At 40.6% G+C, this 22,456-nt stretch overlaps 1 protein-coding gene across 1 annotated transcript in view; it reads left to right on the top strand.

Moving 5' to 3' along the window:
* Positions 1-20,423, top strand: part of lhx6.S (LIM homeobox 6 S homeolog) — a 60,130-nt gene extending 39,707 nt beyond the window's left edge. Inside the window, exons 5-10 of the mRNA XM_041574811.1 lie at positions 28-248; positions 11,770-11,870; positions 12,338-12,433; positions 15,659-15,833; positions 17,707-17,810; positions 19,451-20,423. Of these exons, the coding sequence (XP_041430745.1) occupies positions 28-248; positions 11,770-11,870; positions 12,338-12,433; positions 15,659-15,833; positions 17,707-17,810; positions 19,451-19,471 (718 nt within the window). The 3' untranslated portion in view covers positions 19,472-20,423. The remainder of the gene's footprint in view (positions 1-27; positions 249-11,769; positions 11,871-12,337; positions 12,434-15,658; positions 15,834-17,706; positions 17,811-19,450) is intronic.
* The last annotated feature ends 2,033 nt before the right edge of the window (positions 20,424-22,456 follow it).

The raw sequence follows: 22,456 nt of genomic DNA, 5'->3' as shown, positions 1-22,456 counted from the left end.
ATTTAACATGCCCGTGTTATCTTTCAGCCGGTTTGGTACAAAGTGTGCACGTTGTGGCAGACAGATTTATGCCAGTGACTGGGTACGGAGAGCCAGGGGAAACGCCTACCACCTTGCCTGCTTTGCTTGCTATTCATGTAAAAGGCAACTGTCAACAGGGGAAGAGTTTGGCCTAGTGGAAGAGAAAGTTCTTTGTAGGATCCATTATGACACCATGATAGAAAACCTCAAGCGGGCAGCAGAAAATGGTAGGAGCAATTCCTTTAAAAATTTAGTATTTTGAAACTGCTGAATGAAACTGTTGAATGCTCATTTATATGTACATTCTCTACAACACTTGTTATTAATGCAATATATGAATGTACAGGTATGGGATCCATTATCCGAAAACACATTATCCAGAAAGTTACAAAAAGCCAACTCCATTATAATGAAATAATCCAATTTAAAAAGGATTTTCTTTCTCTCTCTGTAATAATAAAACAGTACCTTGTTCTTGATCCCAACTAAGATATAATTAATCCTTATTGGGATGATGCGCTGGTATATCACTCCGGCTCGGAAGCATAGGTTCGACCCTTCTGCGTCGGACCTGTGTTTCCGGGGTTGTACAGTAAAAGGAGACTTCATTCACATATGGTGGACGTGTCCTGTAGCAGTTGAGTACTGGAAGGAAATGTTTCAGATGATTGGAACTATATTTGACAAAACTATTGATCTTGATGCTACTATGGCCCTTCTAGCTCGTCCAACCAAAGATTTTACTAAAACTCAAAACACTCTATTGGGACAAATTCTAGCGGTAGCAAGAATTAACTTGGCAAAAAATTGGCTCCAACAGACTATCGATACGCGAAGCATTGTAGAAAGAATAAACCACATACAGAATCTGTTGTACTTAACGGCTTTATTGGAAGATGCTGTAGAGAAACATACACATATATGGTCCCCATGGAATGCTTTCATGCAGTCACGAGTACCAAACAGCAGTCAAGACAATTGTAGTAATGAGAATGTTGGGAATTGAAATGCACTGGAAAGAACATTCTAAGGTTGTTATTCTCCTTTACTAACATCCCCTCCCCTATACTGAAGATAATACTGAACTAACCAAAGCTTGTCAATTGTTATTGCATATTTCTTTTTCTGAAAATAAGAGATTTAAAAAAATAATTAATCCTTATTGGAAGCAAAACCAGCATATTTGGTTTATTTAATATTTACATGACTTTCTGGTAGACTTAAATGTATGAAGATCAAAATTACGGAAAGATCTGTTCTCCGGAAAACCCCAGGTCCTGAGCAATCTGGATAACAGTTCTGATACCCATACCTGAATTGAATAAAAACTATAGCTACATCAAGATAGATATATTATCAACTACCACATGACATTTTATACATGTCCAGTCTTTTCTATGTTGTATTATTTGAACCCTCATTAAATTGACCAGATTTTCAGAGCGAAATCCAGGGACTGTGCAAGACACACCCCCACTAAACACTCCTCATTTTACAAATACACCCTCTGTGAATATATGTTATCTTATATGTGAGTATAATACCCCCAGAACTCATAGTAGGATGGCACAGATTATTTAATGTATAAAAACCACCAGAATTCATAGCAAGATGGATTCCATGTAAAAACACAGGTATGGGATCTGTTATGCGGAACCCCAGAAAGCTCCAAATTACGGAAAGGCCATCTCTCATAGACTCCATTATAATGAAATAATAGATTTTTTTATAATGATTTCCTTTTTCTCTGTAAAAATAAAACAGTACCATGTACTTGATCCAAACTAAGATATAAGTAATCCTTATTGGAAGCAAAATCAGCTTATTGGTATTATTTAATGTTTACATGATTTTCTAGTAGACATAAGGTATGAAGATCCAAATTACATATCTATAACCTCAGGTCCCGAGCATTCTGGATAACAGGTCCCATACCTGTACCCCGGAACTCATAGTAGGATGGCACAAAAATTATTGTATGTATACATACCACCAGAATTCATAGCAGATGGCACAAAGGCATTTCCATGTATAAATACTCATAGGATGGCACAGAAATTATTCCATGTACATTTCCACAGTAAAAAATGGTTATGGAGGAAGCAAAATTACAGTGCCCCCCCCCCAAATATAACAGACTCAGAGCCCCAGTGAAAAGGAATTTGGGAATTTTTAACTTTTAAACTAAAACTAGAACATCCACATCAGCCTTGGAGTAAGGGCAGGAAAAGTACAGCCACAAGCTAGTTATCCTTTCCCTTCAGTATGCGAGATGCTGCAGAGCTACAGCTTGCAACAAAACAATAGCAACAGCACATACCTTTTCTAAGCAGACATGCTAGGCATCCTACTAGTAACCCAACCACTTCATCCAGCGATACTGGGAACTTTGGCCATAACGTAGCGGTGCAACCCCTCCGACCCACTGACCCATTCCAAAGCAAACACCTACCTGCTGCGACCAGAAGCACTGACCGCAGATCTCACACCTTACCAACCACAAGCAGCGCCAGGGATTTTATGCTAAGCAGGAAATTGGGGGCAGCTGAGCAGAGGGGCCGTTGATTGGAACAGGAGGTGTCTGAGCATCTGCACGTGTCCCGCTGCTTTTACTCAAGCACATAACTAACTCCGCTGTTTTCAATTGACCAGTGGTTAGGGAACCTGTCCAATCAGAGGCCGCTCATCTGGGAGTTACATGGGGCCATCTCCTTAGCAACCAGGAAGCTGCATGAAAGCCTGGCAAGGGCAGGGGGCAGGGAGGTCAAGGCACCTTAACAACCAGTGATAGCTGTCATGTGATAACTAATCATCAAGGTCCCTCCTTCACTCATATACTGTATATCCCGACCCAGCCCCTATTCTCTTTGGCACCAACATTTGCTGGTAGCATTACATGACTTTTAAAGTTAAGGGCAAATTATGGGGACACTTCACAGAGCAATTTGCTATGGGGCACAGGGTCTTGAAACTGGCCGATGCCCGGAAAAGTGATCCTCATTGACTGGAGGGTACCACAGGAGGTTGCACTTTAAAGGGAAACTATACTCAGATTTTTGACTTGAGTTCTTTCAGTCAGAAAAAACTCCAAAAAAATAAATATAAATGTATTTTTTTTAACATAGACATACCCGATTCCACAGATTGAAAGGAAGTCAGGTTCCCAACATTCTTTGGGCTGATACTGTAATTCATCCCCTCCCACACTTTATTCTATTGTAAAACTGGATTCTGGGACACGAAGTCCCTCTGCTTTCCATAGTGAATGGTGCACATAATCTTTGGAAAGCAGAATCCATTATTTCACAATGGGAAAAGTTGATGGAGGGCTTCAATCACAGTCGTCCCGCACGCCACTCTAACCCATTACTCTTTGGTATCTATAGACATGATATGATAATTATGCAATAATCAGAGTAAAACCTGGCCATACTATAATATCCACCAAGGTTGTCAAATGAGAGGATATTTCACCCTATGGGGCAGATTTACTAAAGGGTGAAGGGCGCAGACAACAATTCACTAGTGAAATAGACTGTCACCAGCGTTCAGTCACACTCTGTTATCAGGTGACTTTTCGCTCTGGCAAATGTTTGTTGCTCTGTAAATTTACTAAATTGAGGATTTTACTGAACATTACTTCTATCGCCAGAGTTTCCTTCACCACCTCAGACCAGGCGAACTGCTGAAACAAAGCTACATCTTCCTCAATCTGATGTCAGTGACATCATATCCTGTACCCCTGGAAAGTCATAAAAAGTGTAAAACACGCAGGCAATTTTTCTATTTTTAAAGCGGGATTGCCTTCAAAAGTCCAAACTATTAAAGATTTTTTTAACACATTTGAGGGGCATGTCACATATATTTTAGGGTGGGCCAGGGGCTGCCCCCCCTCCCCCAGGAAATTCGCTCTTAAAGTACCAAGAGCAGCATTTTTGCTGCCCCTGGTACCTAGTGGGGCGCTGCCACCTGAGGCGACAGCCTCACCTTGCCTCATTGGCGAAGCACCCCTGGGGTGGGCTCATGTCTTAGGGCATTAGAGGAGCTTTTATGTCTTTATTAAAGGGGAACTCTGGCTTCCAACCCAAAATTTGATAAAGAGGCCCACATAACACAGAACCCCCTAATTACAGTTACCCGTTTCTTTAAAAAGTATGAATAAATGTCATTTTCTATGCTGAAATCCAGCTGGTTAACAGTCCTTCCCTTTCTGCATCATTTGAAATCCTGACAGGGCAGGAGGGACTAAAACACTGATGTTACAAATTGTAACAACTTCTCCACAGCTTACAGACAGCATGCAGGAACTACATAACCCATAATGCATTGCACTGTAATGTTCCATTCCTTATTGAAATCATGTACGGAATGCATTTTAGGACATCCTGCAGCGAAATACATATCCTTCATGCAATGTCCTATGCCTTCGCAATGGCGCATCGGTTGCTTTTACCGTCAGTCATCGCCCAAATCTGCAGTCACACCTCCGTCCTCTACCCTTCCTTCTGACCCTTCCTCTGCCCTCAGTCCTCCGCCCTCAGTCCTCTACCGTTCAGTCCTCTTCCTTCCACCCTCCACCCTCCCTGCGCAGCCCTCCACCCTCTTTCTTCAGCACTCCCCCTCAGATCTCTCTTTTCAGCCGACAGTCTTGTCCATAAGTTTCTAAAGTGGTGAGCGAGGGTGGAAGGCAGAGGACTGAAGGAAGAGAACTGAGGGCGGAAGGCAGAGGACTGAGGGCAGAGGATGGATGGCGGAGGACTGAGGGCAGAAGGCTGAAGGCGGAGTTCGTATGACTGACGGCTCAGAAGGGAGGGTAGAGGATGGAGGTGTAACTGCAGATTTGGATGATGAGTGACCGTAAAAGCAACTGATGCGCCATTCCGAAGGCATAGGACATTGCATGAAGAACAGGTATTTGGCTGCAGGATGTCCTAAAATGCGTTCCGTAATCACGTTTGCAGGGAATTGTGGGGTTTGGAGGATGCAGGCTAAGGACAGATGGCTGTTGATACAAAGTAACAGTAGTCTGAATTTTGAAATTATGTTTACTTTTCAAAAAGCTAAAGTTATGTTTTTGTGGAGTTCCCCTTTAAGCTCCCTTGGACATTTGTAATAAAAAGTGGCCACTTCAAGCATTTACGCCAACATCTCTAAAAAAAAGACGTGTATATGACTTTTATGCGCCTCCCCTAGTCAAATTGACCTAAGCATAAGATTACTAGCGAATTTCCCATATGCGCAAATGAAAGCTAGCAAATGTTCGCTATGAAATGCTAGCACTGAAGAAGTATCGCTAGTGAAAAGTCGCATACAGCTTCGGTGCCCAGGACGCAACCTTGCATTTTAGTGAATTAGCGTAGTATAATGAATTTGCGCCTGGCGAAGTGGTGCGAAGTGTGTGATGCGGTTGCTGGCGACAATTCACCCTTTAGTGAATCTGCCCCTATATTCCCACCTTGGCCGGTCCATATTGGGCTAATCCATTCGCTGACTTTAGGATCAAACGATTAGATTACATGTATGGGACCTGTTATCCAGAATGCTCAGGACCTGGGGATTTCTGGATAATGGATCATTTTGTAATTTGGATCTTTATACCTTAATTCTACTAAAATATTATTTAAACATGAATTAAACACAGTAGGATTGTTAGGGACTCCTGGGCAAAGAAAGTAAAATGGCCACATGGCATTTGCCTGAGACTGTGCAGTTTTTGCAAAAAAGCAGCAAGGACCATATATTCTATATTCTAAGACTCACAAACTCCTAGGACACCAAAATAGTTCTATGGCTTTGTCACAACCTTCCCTATGATTAAAAAAAATAATTTGAGTTTATATATGTAAATTTTTATCCCAAGAAATATGATCAAATATCTTTTGTGTATATAATTTTTTAAATGAAATTTACAAAGAGGACATGCTCAATGTCACCACCAAAGAAACTGATGAGGTGCAGATAAGAACTTTCAGCTTTATGAACTACATTCTGACGCATTTCAAGAGTTAACATGTGGAGGCAAAATTATTAATTTTCCTGTTTTTGGAACTCAATAGTGGAAAACATAACATTTTTACCATTTACCGTGTTTACCATTTGCCAAATTGTTAGGCAGTGAATCGAATTCCCTGGTTCTTGCTGCTTTTTTGCAAAAACTTTACAGCCTCAGGCAAAAATAAACGTAATACCATGTGACCATTTTACTTTCTTTGCCCAGGAGTCCCTTGCAAGAATGCCCACTAGACTATAAAACTTACTTTGAAGTTCCACACTGAGGACATATGGGAATATGGGTATCTACATTTTTTCCCTGGGGAGGTACATTTATTTTTTTTTAACCTCAAAAACGATTTTATATTATGGTATTTAATAAAAGAGGTATAAGATGTGCTGCCATAATGCATGATCTTGAAAGTCTCTATACACATAATGGAAGAAGATTATAAAGTAACAACTTCATATATAAGGGGTTGTTTACTTTGCAGAATGCAGTGTGCAAAGTGCAAAAAAAGGCCACAATCAATGAAGGGCAGGGGGGTGGAAAGCATGTAGGCCTATGGCAAGCAGAAAGGACAAATCTGTCCTGTGTCCCTTGATATTGTTCTCATACTTGGCACCTGATGCTCAATACATTTAAACTGCATTACGATTACAAGTGTAAGTGGAAAGGCAAAGCGATCATCAGAATGCTACAAACAACATCGACAAACAGGAGAGGACTACAAATTTTCCTACATGAAGAAATTGGAAGAGGAATTGCATCTCCAAATCACTTCAATCCAATGGCAAGAAATCCTCTCAGCATGAAAATTAGCAACCAGCTGTATTAGGGATGCACAGAATCCAGGATTCGGTTCGGGATTCGGCCTTTTTCAGCAGTATTCGGATTTGGCCAAATCATTGTGCCTGGCCGAACCGAATCAGAATCCTAATTTGCATATGTAAATTAGGGGTGAGAAAGGAAATCATGTGACTTTTCATCATAAAAGAAGATTTTTCCCACTTTTTCCTTTCCTGGCAATAATTTGCATATGCAAATTAGGATTCGGATTCGGTTCGGTATTCGGACGAATCTTTCACCAAGGATTCGGCTTAATCCCGAATAGTGGATTCGGTGCATCTGTACAAAATATATAGCGATCCATACTAAACTGACTCACGGGGCAAATTAACTAAAGTGCAAATTTTCGCCTCTGAAGGCTCTGCCACACTTCGTTAACTTCATCAGACATTAATTCACATCGCATATGCTTATTTATCAAAATGCTAAGTTACATCTCTGTAGACGAACACTGGTGAAGTTTCGCCAGGAAAAACATTTGTCAGCGCCGCAGGGATTTGTAAGCAAACGTTCACTAACGTTCATTTCTGCCTAGAGAAACTTTGTTAACACACTTTTGCTTACGTCAAGTTAAATATGGAGCGTACATATAGGTCATATATATGTCTTTATTAGTGATTGTTGGTGAAATTGCTTGGTGTCCAAGGCATCAAAATAAATACAAAAGAGATCTTCTTTTGTCCTAGATATGACCCCACCCTAAAACAAATGTGGCATGCCCCTTAAATGGTTAAAACATATATTTAACAGTCACAACTTTTAAACATAATCCCAGCGTTTTGTCTTTTTGATGACTTTTTAGCATACAGGATATGAGGTCGCTGACATAGGATTGAGGAGGATGTAGCTTCATCTTATCAATTCGCCAGGTATAACCTGGCAAAGCAGACTCAAGCGAAAAGGGAAACATAGTGGAAACATCGGACTTTGATGAATTTGTGGAGTAACAATTGTTCGCCTGAGCAAAAATTCACTTGGCGAAAGGGTGTGAAACTTTGTGTTTTTTCACTAGCGAATTGTCCTATACACCTTTTAGTAAATTGTTGTTGTCCCTTTGAATTGCCATTTTGGCGAATTTTCACTAGCGGCGGCCACTACGCCCTTTAACAAATTTGCCCCACGGATGGTACCTCCCACCAAAAACCATAGCCTTATACAATCCACTTTACTTAACTTAATGCTGGAGACAATGCTGTCAGCAAGGGATATTACTACATATGTGGTTGCACTATCCCTCAAGCTACAAGCCTAGGGCAGCAAAACCTGGGCCACTGCTAATGTTTGTTGGTGAGTTATACTGCAATGCATACTGCTTATATTTACTTAATAAGCATGGTTTGCATATGGAATGTAATGTACCAGGGAGGTTCAAGGTTCCAGCACAGAGAAGCGCAATTGTACTCTCTGCACTAGAAGAGCTGAAGTTTTGGTTTGAACCAAAGTTACCAGCAGCAGCATTATTTGCTGGTAACCAATGGGTGCTGCTGTGTGAGTTTCTTAACCTCATTGGTGCTGTACCTCTGCCTAAGCTGCAACTTTTTCAGTGGTACATTCATATTAAAGGTGTGAATGTGGACGCCAACTTAATGTTATCGGTTGGCAATATTATACTTGTATGTGTGTGATGTAGTAATGTTTCCTTTCTTATTTTAATTCATTGATATTCAAATATTTGTTTGTCGGATTCTATTTGGTGTTTCATGACATATGTTTATAATCATAGCATGTTTAGAAATCTCAGGAATGGAGAAAATATCATCTGCTTTAACCTTTTTTTCTTTTCATTGGAGCTTCAAAGAATTAATTGGCAATTCCCAAGAATTGATAAACCATTCAGTAAAAAATATTTTTTTACTGAATTGAATCTGTTGCAGTAGGCAATGTATTGACAAAAATACAGTACAGTGTTCAAATAATGTCCTTTTAAATAGGTATAGTAGCAAGCAAGCCATCACCCCTCTGATTCAAGTAAAATGAAATACGCAAGAAATAGTATAGTAACAACTTGTGTTTTGTTTGATAAAACTGATATTTCCACCATAAGCTGCAGTTTTGGCCTGTTTGGCTCTGGAGGACATTTGTGGGAGGTGGGAAAGCTTACTTTTTTTAGTCAAATCTTCTGTATAATGGACTCCTTTTCTGGCCTGAGACAATTAGGCAAGTTAGGGGATCATTACTCAGCTTTTTTTTTTAACATGGGGGTCGTGGAAGCAGCGTCAGACTGGGGCTGACCGGCCCCACACCCCCTGGGCTCCCCACTCCAGCCACAAAGCCCTAACCGCAACCCCCTCCGGCACCCGGCACCTACCTTCTCCGTCTTGCATGCATGTGTAGGGCCAGGGAGGGAGGTCGGAAACAGAGCTAGTGGCTTTGAGCAGGAAGCAGGTCCCTCTGGCCCTGACTGAAAGTAGTAAAGGTTAGAACAAAAGAATAACCAGTTAGCGCTTTTGTTATAAAATTCTTAACTCTGTTAATTGTGTTGTGTTGAATATAAGTGTTGGATATGTGCACACAAAGGTAGTAAAACAAGTGCTTTGTTCAGTGGTGTCACTAGATATTACTGGCTCCCACAGCAAATGTTTTTTTCCAGGCCCCCAAAAGGTCTAGAGGTTGACTTGTGTTACCAATATTTATTGAAATTGTATCTGAATTAGTACTTCTTCAGGCCCCTATACCTCCTGGGCCCCTCTGCAGCTGCAGGGTCTACTTCCTCTGTTGTTATAAGATTTACATTTTTCTCTTACCACGTGCTGGAAATGATGCACATAAAAAGCAGGGAGATCACCTAACCCTTCACCAGAGGTTTTTAGACTTTTTCATCCATGCCCTCTCCCCACCCAGCCCCCCCCCTTTAGGAGAACTATACCCTAAAAACAGAAATGGGTAGAAATGTTATATGTAACATGATTGACCTTACTGTGCACCAGTGTTTCAGAATCTCTACAACAGTAATAATTCAGACTTAAATTTCTGCACTGGGAGTCACTATCTTGGGTTTTGTCAGGAGTGTCATTGATACTGCACATGCTCAGTATGTTCTGGGCTGCTGTTTGATGGTTTTGCAAATCATCAGATAATAAATATAAACTGATTCTACTTGTCTGATTATTACATTCTGATGCAAATTTCACTGGTTTCTAAGCTGTCATGTAATGAGAATTACTTGTTAATTAGCCTTATATTATGACATTTAAATTCTATATATATACAGTAGGATCTGTTATCCAGAATACTTGGACCTGGGGTACTCTGAATTAGAGATCTTTCTGTAATTTGGATAAAATGACTTTTGGGGTTATTTATCAAAATCAAACCTTTTCTGATGTTTTAAATTAAAAAAAAGTCTGACCAAACTAGAATCCATGATTTACCCTTATTTATCATTAAAAAAAACACGAAAAAATAGGATCAGGAATAAAACACAACTTTTTCTTATTGTCATACGAAAATCGAGACTTTTTCGGACTGTCATGCGGAAAATCCAAATTTAATGTATTTGACACCCGAAAAAGTCAGAATTTTTTGTGAAATCTATGGAAAAGCCCAAAATGTTCATATTATCATATGATACCCAGCGCAGACCATAATATCTTCAAATTGCATATAGGACCTCTGCCATTGACTTCTACAGGACCTTGGCAGGTTGAAGATGGAGTATTTTCAGATTCTGACTTTTTGCAGCCTTGGGGTATAACAAATCTTGAAACATTTTAGTTTTTTTTTCCAACAGTTTTTTGCATTCGGCCTTTAATAAATTACCCCCCTAGTCTTCTAGAAATCATTTAAATATTAAAGGAAAACTATACCTCCTAGTTTACATTATATTAAGGGGCATATTAGAGAATCTTACCAAACTGGAATATATATTTGATTAAATGTTGCCCTTTTACATCCAGAAATACTGCAACTCTAACTGTAAAAGGAAGAAGCGCGGAAGCAAAAGAACTTTGTCCCTTAATTGGCTCATGTGACCTAACATGTATGGTTATTTGGTTTGTTTGTGTGCACCGTGAATCACAGGATCCCAGTTCTTAAAATGACAATTTTCTATTTAAGATTACCCAATGGCACATACAACTAAAAAAGTATATATTATGAAAAGTATATTATTGTGATTATGAAATCTGTTATCCGGAAACCCATTATCCAGAAAGCTCCGCAATACTGGCAGACCATCTCCCATAGACTCCGTTATACTCAAATAATTAAAATTTTTAAAAACTATTTCCATTTTCTCTGTAATAATAAAACTGTAGCTTGTACTTTATCCAAAATAAGATATAATTAATACTTATTGGAAGCAAAACAAACCCTTTGGGTTTATTTATTGTTTACATGATTTTCTTAAGGTATGACGACTTAAGGTATGACGATCCAAATTACGAAAAAAAATCTGTTATCTGGAAAACCCCAGGTCCTGAGCATTCTGGATAACAGATACCATACCGGTATAATGGTTTATTTACATGAAGAGGGGATTTACATATAAGCTGTTTTATGCAATGAAGTACAAACTACTGTTTTATTATTACAGAGTAAAAGGAAATTATTTTTATTAATTTTTTTTTTTTTTAAAAATTAGAAAATGTAAGAAGCAATATTTAAGCTCTTGGGCACCTCCTTCTTTTTTCTCCTAACAATATCTAATTGGAACTGTGAATCAATTCTGGTGAAATTATTGTATATGTAATCTTTTAGTTTTGTATTTGATTGGATGGATTGTACCCGTTTGAACAGCCCCAATCACTTGGTAGGTCATGCGGAACAAAGACCTTACTGATTGGTCAGAAATGTACAGAATTTAATGACTATGAAAAATTCAAAATACAACATTACTTTAAAATCTCATAAAATTCCGAGCCTTTTCTCAATCCATATCTTATTAAATCCATAATGTGTTTTTCTAGGTAATGGGATCACACTAGAAGGAGCAGTTCCATCCGAACAAGACAGCCAGCCAAAGCCAGCCAAGAGAGCACGCACATCCTTCACAGCAGAGCAGCTGCAGGTACTAGAAGCAACTGGATATTCACAAGCATATATGGCATATACAGGTATGGGATATATTATCCGGAAACCCGTTATCCGGAAAGCTTCGAATTATGGAATGCCCATCTCCCATAGACTCCATTTTATCCAAATAATCCCAAATCTTAAAAATGATTTCCTTTTTCTCTGAAATAATAAAACAATACCTTGTACTTGATCCAAACTAAGATATCATTAACCCTTTCTGGAAGCAATATCAACCTATTGGATATATTTAATGTTTACATGATTTTCTAATAGACTTAAGGTATGAAGATCCAAATTAGAGAAAGATCCATTATCTGGAAAGCCCCAGGTCCTGAGCATTCGGAATAACAGGTCCCATACCTGTACAAGCATTATAGTATAGGGCTGCTCCATTTCTATTTTTATACAGCTACATATTTTAATCATACTTTCTTTTTTTTTTTTTTTTACTTTGTTTAGGTCATGCAAGCACAATTTGCTCAGGACAACAATCCCGACGCACAAACTCTCCAAAAACTTGCAGATATGACGGGGCTGAGCAGAAGAGTCATCCAAGTAAGGAATATAATACAGTACATGTATTTCGGTATATGATGAATGGCATACCCTAATAAATTGACTTGCATTACTTTAAATTAAGGTGTGATAATGTCCAGTAACTGCTGCTAAGACAAATGGCAAAAAGGACTTTTTGAAAGCCGCTGCCTCCAGTGAAAACAGCCTTGGTCAAAACACTGCCTGTCCATTTGTTGCCTCTTAAAAAAAGGGCCCCCTGCCTCAGCCGCAACCCTCCGGGTCCACCACCAGTGCTGGCAGCAAACAGGTATGTGTCTGGGTTGGCGGGGGTCACCGAGTTTTTACCTGGTGCCCCGCTGACCCAGTCCAACCCTGGAAATATTAATCAATACATTGTGCCCTATGTGATGCACATGTGCTGTTACAGGCAGGGCTGCATTTCCAGACCCTGCACCCCTGGGAATGGCTCAATTCTTGACCCCCATTGCATACCCAGCTCATATATACTCTATAGCCTGCAAAGGGGCAACACAACAGTTTGAATCCCCAGTGGTGTTTTCTTGTTTCTTATACTAGTGGTAGATACAAGGTGCATCTGGCACATTCCTGCAAACCTAGGCCTTGGTAAAGTCAGACATCACTACACAAAATACTCAAGTAGCTTGAAGGTATCGTCACGGGTGCATGACAGGGCATCAGATGCACTTGGATTAATATTACAATTGGTTGCTGGCAGACAAGGCAGTTTTGTCTGCCACTGAAGGGTAGAGAACCTTTTATCCCATGGGATTCAAAGAGCTTTTTACAGTAAACAAGGCAGCCATTATAGGAGCAGTACGTAGCCGGTACACTAGGGGATTAAGTGACTTGTCAAGGGACACAAGGGAATTGAACCAGGGTCTCTAGCATGAGATCCCATGTCAAAGGGATGTGTGCCATAGTCCAACTTGTTCAATAAGAAACTTACTTAACCTTGCTATGTATGGGCCCTCCCCTATAGATAGCTGCAAAAAAATGGGAAGATAGTGTAGGAACCCATAGGGTTAATGTGCTCCAATTGAGCCTGGGTACACCAAAGTGTAAGCCCTAGAGGGTCCTCTAGAAACGGGGAGCAGGGAAACCCATGAATGAGGTTAGCTAAACAGGGTTCGTTCTGTCATAAACTCTCTAGGAGATTAAGGTAGAGAAGACAGATAGTAAAAGCAGCTGGAGCTCCATTGAGGACTGTAGTAGTGAGTAGCTTCCCAAGGCTTTTGAATTGCCTAGAGTGAAGGAGCCACAGTGGATAGGCTGTCAGGATTAGAAGGTGTTCTCCCTGACAACTCCACTGGGTGGGAGCCGTACCACTTTGAGGTATATTGCAAAAGAAAATGGATGTACTCAGTGCCGGGGCGCCCTAGGCAGCGTGGTCCGGCAAAGCGCCCAGTACGCGAGTGCGCATCCACGAAAAGACAAGTGCGCATGCGCGAAAAAATACGAGTGTGCATGCGCACTTTCGTTTTTCATGCATACACACTAGTATTTTTCGCGCCTGCGCACTCGCGCAAATGCGCACGTTGGCCAGAGCAGGGACCGGACTAGGGGATAGCAGAGGCAGAGAAGGTGCGTGCCTGGCGCCCCTCTAGCTTTGCGCCCTAGGCACGTGCCTACTCTCCCTACCCCTAGTTCCGGCCCTGGATGTACTACTTGACTATCTTACCTGAAGGGAGTCACTGTTCTCTGCTGTGTAATGTAACCTTTTTCAGCCTGCTGTGTGGCATTGTGTATGCCTTGACCTCTGTAAGTAAACCCTGGGCTCATTTGTCTTATACAAATAAACTGTTATTCGTTTGGTTTATCACAAGAATCTCCGGTGATATTTGGTGTAGCAAAGTAGCGGGAGAGTTAGTAGTAGTTATACTACTCCACCTGGAAAATCTTCATGTAGCGAAGGCCTTAGCCTGAATTGTTTGAGTCTCATGTAACCCATGCTCCCACAACTGGCTGGACATTAACCCCTTTTTGGTCTGCCTAGTCAGATTAGCGTTACAATATCTTTTGGGCAGGTTAAAAATTCCAAATTCCATTGGGTGGAGGACTGCATTGTCATAATCATGCAGTGCTCTATCACCAGGTCAGCATGAGTGCCAGTTATGAACTGATTGTTTAGCAACTTCACCATACAAGTTGCTTAAAGGAGAACTAAAGCTTAACTAAAGAAGTAGTTAGAAACTGTACATTATGTTTTGGGCTTCTGTACCAGCCAATACAGCCACAGCCGTTTAGCAGTACAGATCTGTGTCTCCAAAGATGCCCCAGTAGCTCCCCATCTTCTTTTCTGCTGATTCACTGCACATGCTCTGTGCTGCTGTCACTTACTGAGTTTAGCGATCGACTCACAATATACAATACACATAGAATATAAATGTCACATTATAAGGCTGTTTAGTAATTAATACAGATAATTACTACACGGCAACACAGAAACCAGTGCCACTAGCATCAGAATTCAATAGCATCAGCTTATATTACAAGCCAACCTCATTTTCTGCTTGATAATTTGTAACAACCCCTAAGCTTAGCTTCTCAACAGCTGCTCAGAGCCCACTGAGCATGTGAGTATCACAGACACTTTCCTGGATCATTGCTGCTATTGAGAAGCTGAAACTTTAGGCTGGTGCAATAGTTCAGTACATAAAATATGGCATTTTTAACCATATTCATGTTTAGGGTTTAGTTCTCCATTAAGTATTTATTATGAAAAAACACTCTTTCAAATCATTCCTTATTGTAGTAGATGATTTAAGCTCCTCTTACCCAATCACCTGCAGCAGTAACAGACCTGTCTCCTGCTGTCAGCAATCTGCACTCGAACCCTTACCGACTCCATTAAAATGCATAGAATTACCACCAAAGTCCTTCAATATTGTCCAAAGCAGTAGAGTCACGAGCATGATAAAGGGGCTGCAGAAAACGGATGATAATGTTGAATGTTTCTCTGCAAATTAAAATCTAAAAAAGTCAACCTACTTTATGTAGGGGCAGTAATGCAAGGGGTGTAAGATCCTGGCCTCAGGCCATCCTGCAAAATAAAAATCGAACTTACATATACAGAGGCGCATTTGAGAATTTTGACAATGTTTGGGGTCCCTGGCGTGACTTGGGAGGCAACTAAAGACCCCTACACTGTTGTTGGATATTTTTTAAATCCCAATACACACTGTATACATATGCCATAGGTTTTATCATATATACCTTGTAATTTGAATTTTTCTTAATTCCCAGGTCTGGTTTCAGAACTGCAGAGCACGGCATAAAAAGCACACACCGCAGCATGCCGTGCCTCCTCCTGGCCCAACAACAACACGCATCACATCTTCACTGTCAGATGACCTTCACTTCTCCCCTTTCAGCAGTACAGAAAGAGCAAGGATGGTAACATTGCACGGATACATAGAAAGTAAGTAATGCGTATGTCCACTGATATTGCAGTAAAACGGCTTTTGATTGGTGAAAAGCACCACTGAGTAACAGTATACACTGCATACAGTTATTGGCACCCAGTGTTAAGGTGCCAGTGAACCCATGTCAAAGATCTTATTGGTGGCTCCTTATAGCATCCCCTAGAAACGTGTAATAGTACTACCCTCAAGCAGGTACATAAGGGAAGCAATAAAGAAATGGTCTGTGTTTACCCAAGTAGAAGTGGGGTCCAGATGCCATGGAAGCGGATAAACCATAATAACCAGGGCCAGAACTAGGGGTAGGCAGAAGAGGCCCTTGTCTATGTTGCAGCGAACTGGGGGCGCCAAGCTCTTCTTTTGCCTACCCATTATCCAGACCCTTGTTCCCTCACAGGCACTCTCTTGAGCAGGGGCCGAAGTGGCCAGATGGGTTGACTTGGGTGCCCAGCCAGCTTGGCCTGGGCCTGATAATTACAAGATGGGAAAAAAATGAAAAACAGAAGGAAAAGTAGATAATTAATTATTTTATAAAGAACAGTTGTGTTTTAAAGCTCTTCTAGTGAAGGGTTTGCCATTTCTGGGGGAATGCTTCAGTTAAAAGTTATAGCAAATAAAAGTCTGATGGTTGGCCTCCTTGATTGGTGGGCCCTGGAAAAATGCACTTTTTGCCCATTTATATTGGAACCTTGGGCTCCACTCTAGAATTAAAAAGGACATTGTCATGGCTCTTGACATGGCTCAGGACAAATGCAGAAATATTAAGCCAGATTCAAATTAGTGAGAAAAAGATGATGTAGCGATTGGCAAGTGCCCGATCGATGTGTCAGTATAGGGGAATCTTGCCTGGATTTCTAATTTGGAAAACCAGCAGGCAGTTTTGACCCAGACAGCCCTTCTCAAAACAGAGCTGTCTGGGTGAAACCGGATGGGTGGCAACCCTAGCTAGAACACAGAATGGCTCAGTGATCCAGCAAACAGCAGGTGAAGGTTGGCTTAAAGAGATACTGACACCAGGGGTCAGGACTGGGCCAAGCCAGCTGGGCGCCATATGCAGCTTTGTCACTCCCTGCTCCGTGCATGCGCCAACTAGCATCCTGCCTTTGGTGCACATTCATGAATGCTCTCAGTGGCTTGCGTGCGCGAATGAATGCTCTTGCTAGCGCTTCCAAAGGGGAGTAGGGAATTGCTTAAAATAAGTGGGAGCTAGGTCCCAGGGTAGGGGTAGGCTACAGAAGAGGTAAATGCCTGGCGCCTCCCCCACCATTGAGCCTTAAGGTAGCCATACACGGGCCGATAAAAGCTGCCGACAGACCTAGTCGGCAGCTTACTGGCCCGTATGTGGGGCCCTGCGACTGACTTCCCCTAAGACCCACGATCTGATCAGCCCATCACCCACCTCAAGTTAGGCATATCGGGAGAGATCGCTCGCTTGTCGAAATCACAAACAAGCAAGTCTCTATGTGTATAGCCACCTTAAGACACTTGCCTCTTCTGCCTACCCCTAGTTCTGACACTGGATGGAGTTTGCACAGGTTGCATATGTTTGTCAGGATAAGCAGCACTGATAATCTCGAGTATCTTAACAGGGAAAATGCATATGCTGATTATCACACAACCCAGTGTTTATATTATGAAATTTGAGGCACTGAACCTGATAAAGATCCAATACGACCCAGGAATCTAGATCTCTATCTAGACCCATATCTTTTCTTGCATATTAACCTAGTTATTTAAAACATACACTTTTTTTCTGCACCTTTTTCTACTTGATCTAGAAAAAGGTTAAAGGCCCTTTAAAATGTCTAGGCCTTTGTCTGCCTAATAATTCGCTTAAAACAATTAGTGAATTACTGAACTGTATTTTTGTAGGCCAAGTACAGTGTGGGCAGATGCACTGTAGACTTCCCTATGCTGGGCCTCCTGTGCACCTCAAAGCTGACATGGAAGCAACATTGTCTAACAGAGGGGATAAGGTAAGTTTAAAAGATATGCCATATTTTGATATGTCTTTTCTTAGTGGTGAGTTCTGCATTTTGTTCACCACTCTTCAAAACCATCTGTATATCCTATACCTTTTGGAGCTTTACTGCAAGATGTATTCAGGTTTTGTATCTAGATATCTGGCAAATGTCAATGTCAACAGTTAACCAATGTTTTCTATGGGGTGGAAGCAAAATATTCTGAAAAAAGGCAGAAGCAGTAGCTGATTTCTGATCAGTGATGGATAAGTTGTGGGGCCCCTAGGCTACATCCACAGGCCCCACTTCTAGGCTACTGCTGGGTCTGGAAGCATACAGATCTAGGAATGCAGCGCATGCTAGTGAAAGCAGTGGATCTGCACGAAGGCGGAAGCATCCACGTCTTCTTATCCCATAAGATGCGCCAGAATGGACCCCTGGACCATCAGCGAAAATAAAAATAAATATAGATGGGCCCTTGATCACACTGGGCCCCTAGTTTACTTTTTAACTATTTGACTTCATTTCTTAATTGCTTTTGCTCCACAACATAGGAAATCTGCATAGAATGAGACCAGAGGCCAGAGGTGCAATTAAGTAAATATGGAGAGACTATTACGCCTTTATTTAAAGGGTTGTAATATGGGTTCAATAACCAAATGTAAATGATAATTTTTTTGCACAATTGCAAGTGCACATCCCTTACTTCTCACTTGCTATTTGCACAGCTCAGTCCTGTCCACAATGCACCACAAAGTTTGCAAAGTGCAAAAAAAACCCACACTGCTTGGTCTGTTGCTACACTAGGAAACTTGGTAGTTGGTTAGCTAACATAGCTAAACAATATCTTAATTATGATCCATTGTTTTCTGTTAGGTTATAAAAAGCATGTGTACTGCCTAATAAAGCCTCCTATAGGCTGCCAGTCCACATTGGGGCTACCAAATAGGCAATTGGCCCCTATTAAAGTACCTCTATTTGGTACTCCCCGGGACTTTTTTAAAGCTTGTGTTCAGGGGCGTAACAACAGTGGCATAGGGACTCCTGGACGCACCACAACCAGGCTAGTGTATTTAACGAAGAAGAAATCGGTGGGATGGGGGATTTTTACACTATAGAGGAAACAGACCTCCCTTTTCCCCGGGCCTCCCCGCGATCGCAGGGTCTGCTTCCTCTATAGTTACGTAACGCCAGTGCTAGTGTTGCTCCCCAACTCTTTTTTACATTTGAATGTATCTCACAGGTATAAAAGGTTGGGGGCCCCTGTTCTAGGGAATGACAAGCTCCATACTGAGGCACATGAGAGTGAACTTTAGCTCAAAAAACTAACATTAAGTTATACCCTTTTAAGACAATAGACAGTGCCATAACTTGGTAGAGTCGCCCCCCCCCTCCAAAAAATCTACTGAGGGGGCACAGTGTGAACATTTCTTCTCCCCTGCCCCCCCAAACCACTTGTGCCGCACCTCCCGGGCCCTGGCCACTTCGCTATTTTAAAGGTAAAAGACAGGTCGGTGAGGGGGGATAGTTATGCTGACAAATACAAATACTTAATATTTGTGTGAAATAATTTTAAAGTGGACCTGGCTATCAAAATATTGTACATTTGGCAAAGGTTTTAAATCCATATCATTCATATATGTTTTCTTTTGCAGGTCATTCTTTTCCAGTACTAACCAACAAGATACTATGCCATCCTCAACAACGTTATCCTCTGTACAGTGACTGCAATGACTGGATGACAGTAACTACTACTCATCTGTTCTGCTTCAGTTTAGGGGAACAGCACTTTGGGCCTTGGGCACTCACTTTCCATTGGCAGAACTAAGAAGTTGTTTCTCTCTAATGTGGCCAATATCTCTGATATGGAATAAGCGCAGTCTTGCATATGAACAGCAAAGGAAAACGCCACAATATTATTTTTCACTAAAGGCATAATGATACATTCTCTGAAGCCTGGAAATGTGAGAAACAACAACATTGTGGCAAGGTTGAAAAGGCAATGTTTTTTTTTTCCATTGGTACACATTGGATTTACACATAATTTGCTGTATCGTGGTGTAATAAGGAATATTTTATATGGTGTTTAATGGACATTTTGGTACAGTAAATACTGTTTGAATGTGGCCCAGGTAAAGAATCTGGTCTATCTTTAAAATGATCAGTATGTCTGCTCTTATGATTACATGCTTTAGTTGCAAGCCCACTGTTAAAATACTCTTTTTCTGTTTATTTGGTCCCCTACATTTTCTTTTTTTTTACAGTTGGTCTAAATTTTGTGACATTGTATTGTAATTTTACATATGCAACTACAAAAACTAAAATACGCCTTTCGTGGTAGCTACTGATACAAAACTACATACATATACACACAAACAAACGGAGATTCAGATGACAACAAAATGGGTATGTGACATTACATGGACTGCCAAGCCCTGCATGCATGCCTGACACTGGGGGAAATGAGTGTTAGTATTGGCTTTGTTTGCTACTTATAATTTTGGCATAAAGTATTTGCTCAAAGCTTTTCCATTACCCACCCTGACTCCCCGTGCTCGCCTATGAGGGGGCTGCCATACTTGTGCAGCAGTAGTCCGTTAGCATTAGAAACTTCAACTGACAGGCTGAGATGGGACAGTCAGGTTGGCAGAACAGTCAGGTTTAGGAACATCAACTAAAAATTATTTACAAAAATAAACCTCTCAGCAAAAAACGATCAACATGACCTATAGGTAACTTTTAATGTACATTCATATTTTAAAAAGTGTTTTTTTAGTGTCCGTATCACTTTAATTGGCTTTTTGGCAGAGAGCCCAGAACACTCAGCAGGTGCACTTAGATACTTTTGTAACAATTCAAGATGAGCAAAGACGCAATTGTAACAATTTAAGATAAGCATGTCTCTTGGGGAAACTGTGACTTGCATCTTAAAGGGCAATTCACCTTCATTAGCATAACTATAATAACATAAAAACCACATGCTACACGTGCCAAATCTTTTTCTCCCTCTTTATATTTCCAACATGTTGGGAGGTATGGTTCACCTTTAAGTATGTTATAGAATGGCTAAGCAACTTTTCAATTGGTCTTCATTATTTATTTTTTGTAGTTTTTGAATTATTTGCCCTATTCTTCTGACTCTTTCCAGCTTTCAAATAGAGGTCACTGACCCCATCTAAAATCAAATGCTCTGTAAGGCTACGAATATATTTTTATTGCTATATTTATCCCTCTCGTATTCATATTCTAGTCTCTCATTCAACTGAATGCATGGTTCCTAGGATAATTTGGACCCTAGCAACCAGATTTCTGACACTGCAAACTGGAGAACTGCTGAATAAAAATCTAAATAGCTCAGAAACTCCAAATTAAATAAAATGAAAACCAATTTCAAATAGTCTCAGAAAATCACTCTCTACATCATACTAAAAGCTAACTTAAAGGTGAACTACCCCTTTAACTGGTGCAGACATGCACCACATCATGACACAGATGCAATAATAGTACAAGCACAACCTGTGACTGCCATCAGGGTCCTCTGAACTATTTCAATAGACATTGTTTGGAGGAGATAATTTTAATGTAGGGCCCAGTATCTTTTAGTGATGCCACTCTGTATAACATACACATGTAAAGCAGGCTGCTGAAATGCATGCCACTTAAGAGCCGAGCACTGCTCAACTCTCTCAGATTTAAGGTATGGTGATACGAAAGGATCTCTTATCCGGAAAACCCCTGGTTCTCAGCAATCTGGATTTTAGATCTAATAGCTGTACAAAGATGTACTAGGAAGCTGAAATTGGGGAATGCTGATAAAACATTTAGGGTGTTATTTATCAAACTCCGAACATTTCTCACTATTTTGTTAAAACCACTGCGACCAAATTCCCTCTTACTTTTCTTACTGTATTTATGAATACATTTTCACGAAAATATCTGGTGTGGGAAAAGACTTTGAAATTGTAAAAACCCAAATTCTTTGATTTTTCCAGATTGTCGCTCGAAAACCACTAAATCTTCCGATTATTGTATGAAACCAAGCGCAGATCAGTATATCTTACAATTGTCCACTTGACCTCAGGGTTTTATAAATCACACAATATTCTATTTTATTCCTCCAAAAAAAAAATTTTTCTCTTTAAAAATCTGACTGGAAAAAATCCGACTTTAGCAAATAACCCCCTATAATTCAGAATTAAGAAGTACAGCATCACAAAATGTTAAAAGGGAATTCATTTTTTTAAGAATCCTCCAGTTCTGGCACGAAAAACAATGCATTTGTTGTTGACCTTAACAGAATTTCTTTGCAGAAGGTAGGGACCCATGTCTGCTTCTTGCAGGTTGGGCATTAAGCCCAGGAATGCAAGAAGACAACTGAGGAAGGTGGCAGAAAGACAAATAGAGATGGGTTGTGGGAAACACTTCTCTATATAGTTTTTTTCATGTCTGGGTAATCATAAGCCAAGAAACATAGGCAGTGTGGAAAGTGGTCAGTAATATAGAGTAATTTTGCCTTGGTACCTATTCACATTGTATGAACAAAACCAAAACCCACTGAAGTTTATCATAATCGAGCTGTTCTCTTACAAAAGAATCCTCTTATTTCAACGCAAACACTCTCTCTACTGAACAAATATGTTCCCATGAGTTGCTGTTAAACA

The sequence above is a fragment of the Xenopus laevis genome, chromosome 8S, assembly GCF_017654675.1.
Source record: "Xenopus laevis strain J_2021 chromosome 8S, Xenopus_laevis_v10.1, whole genome shotgun sequence".
NCBI lineage: Eukaryota > Metazoa > Chordata > Amphibia > Anura > Pipidae > Xenopus > Xenopus laevis.
This window is presented reverse-complemented; position numbering and strand designations above follow the sequence as displayed.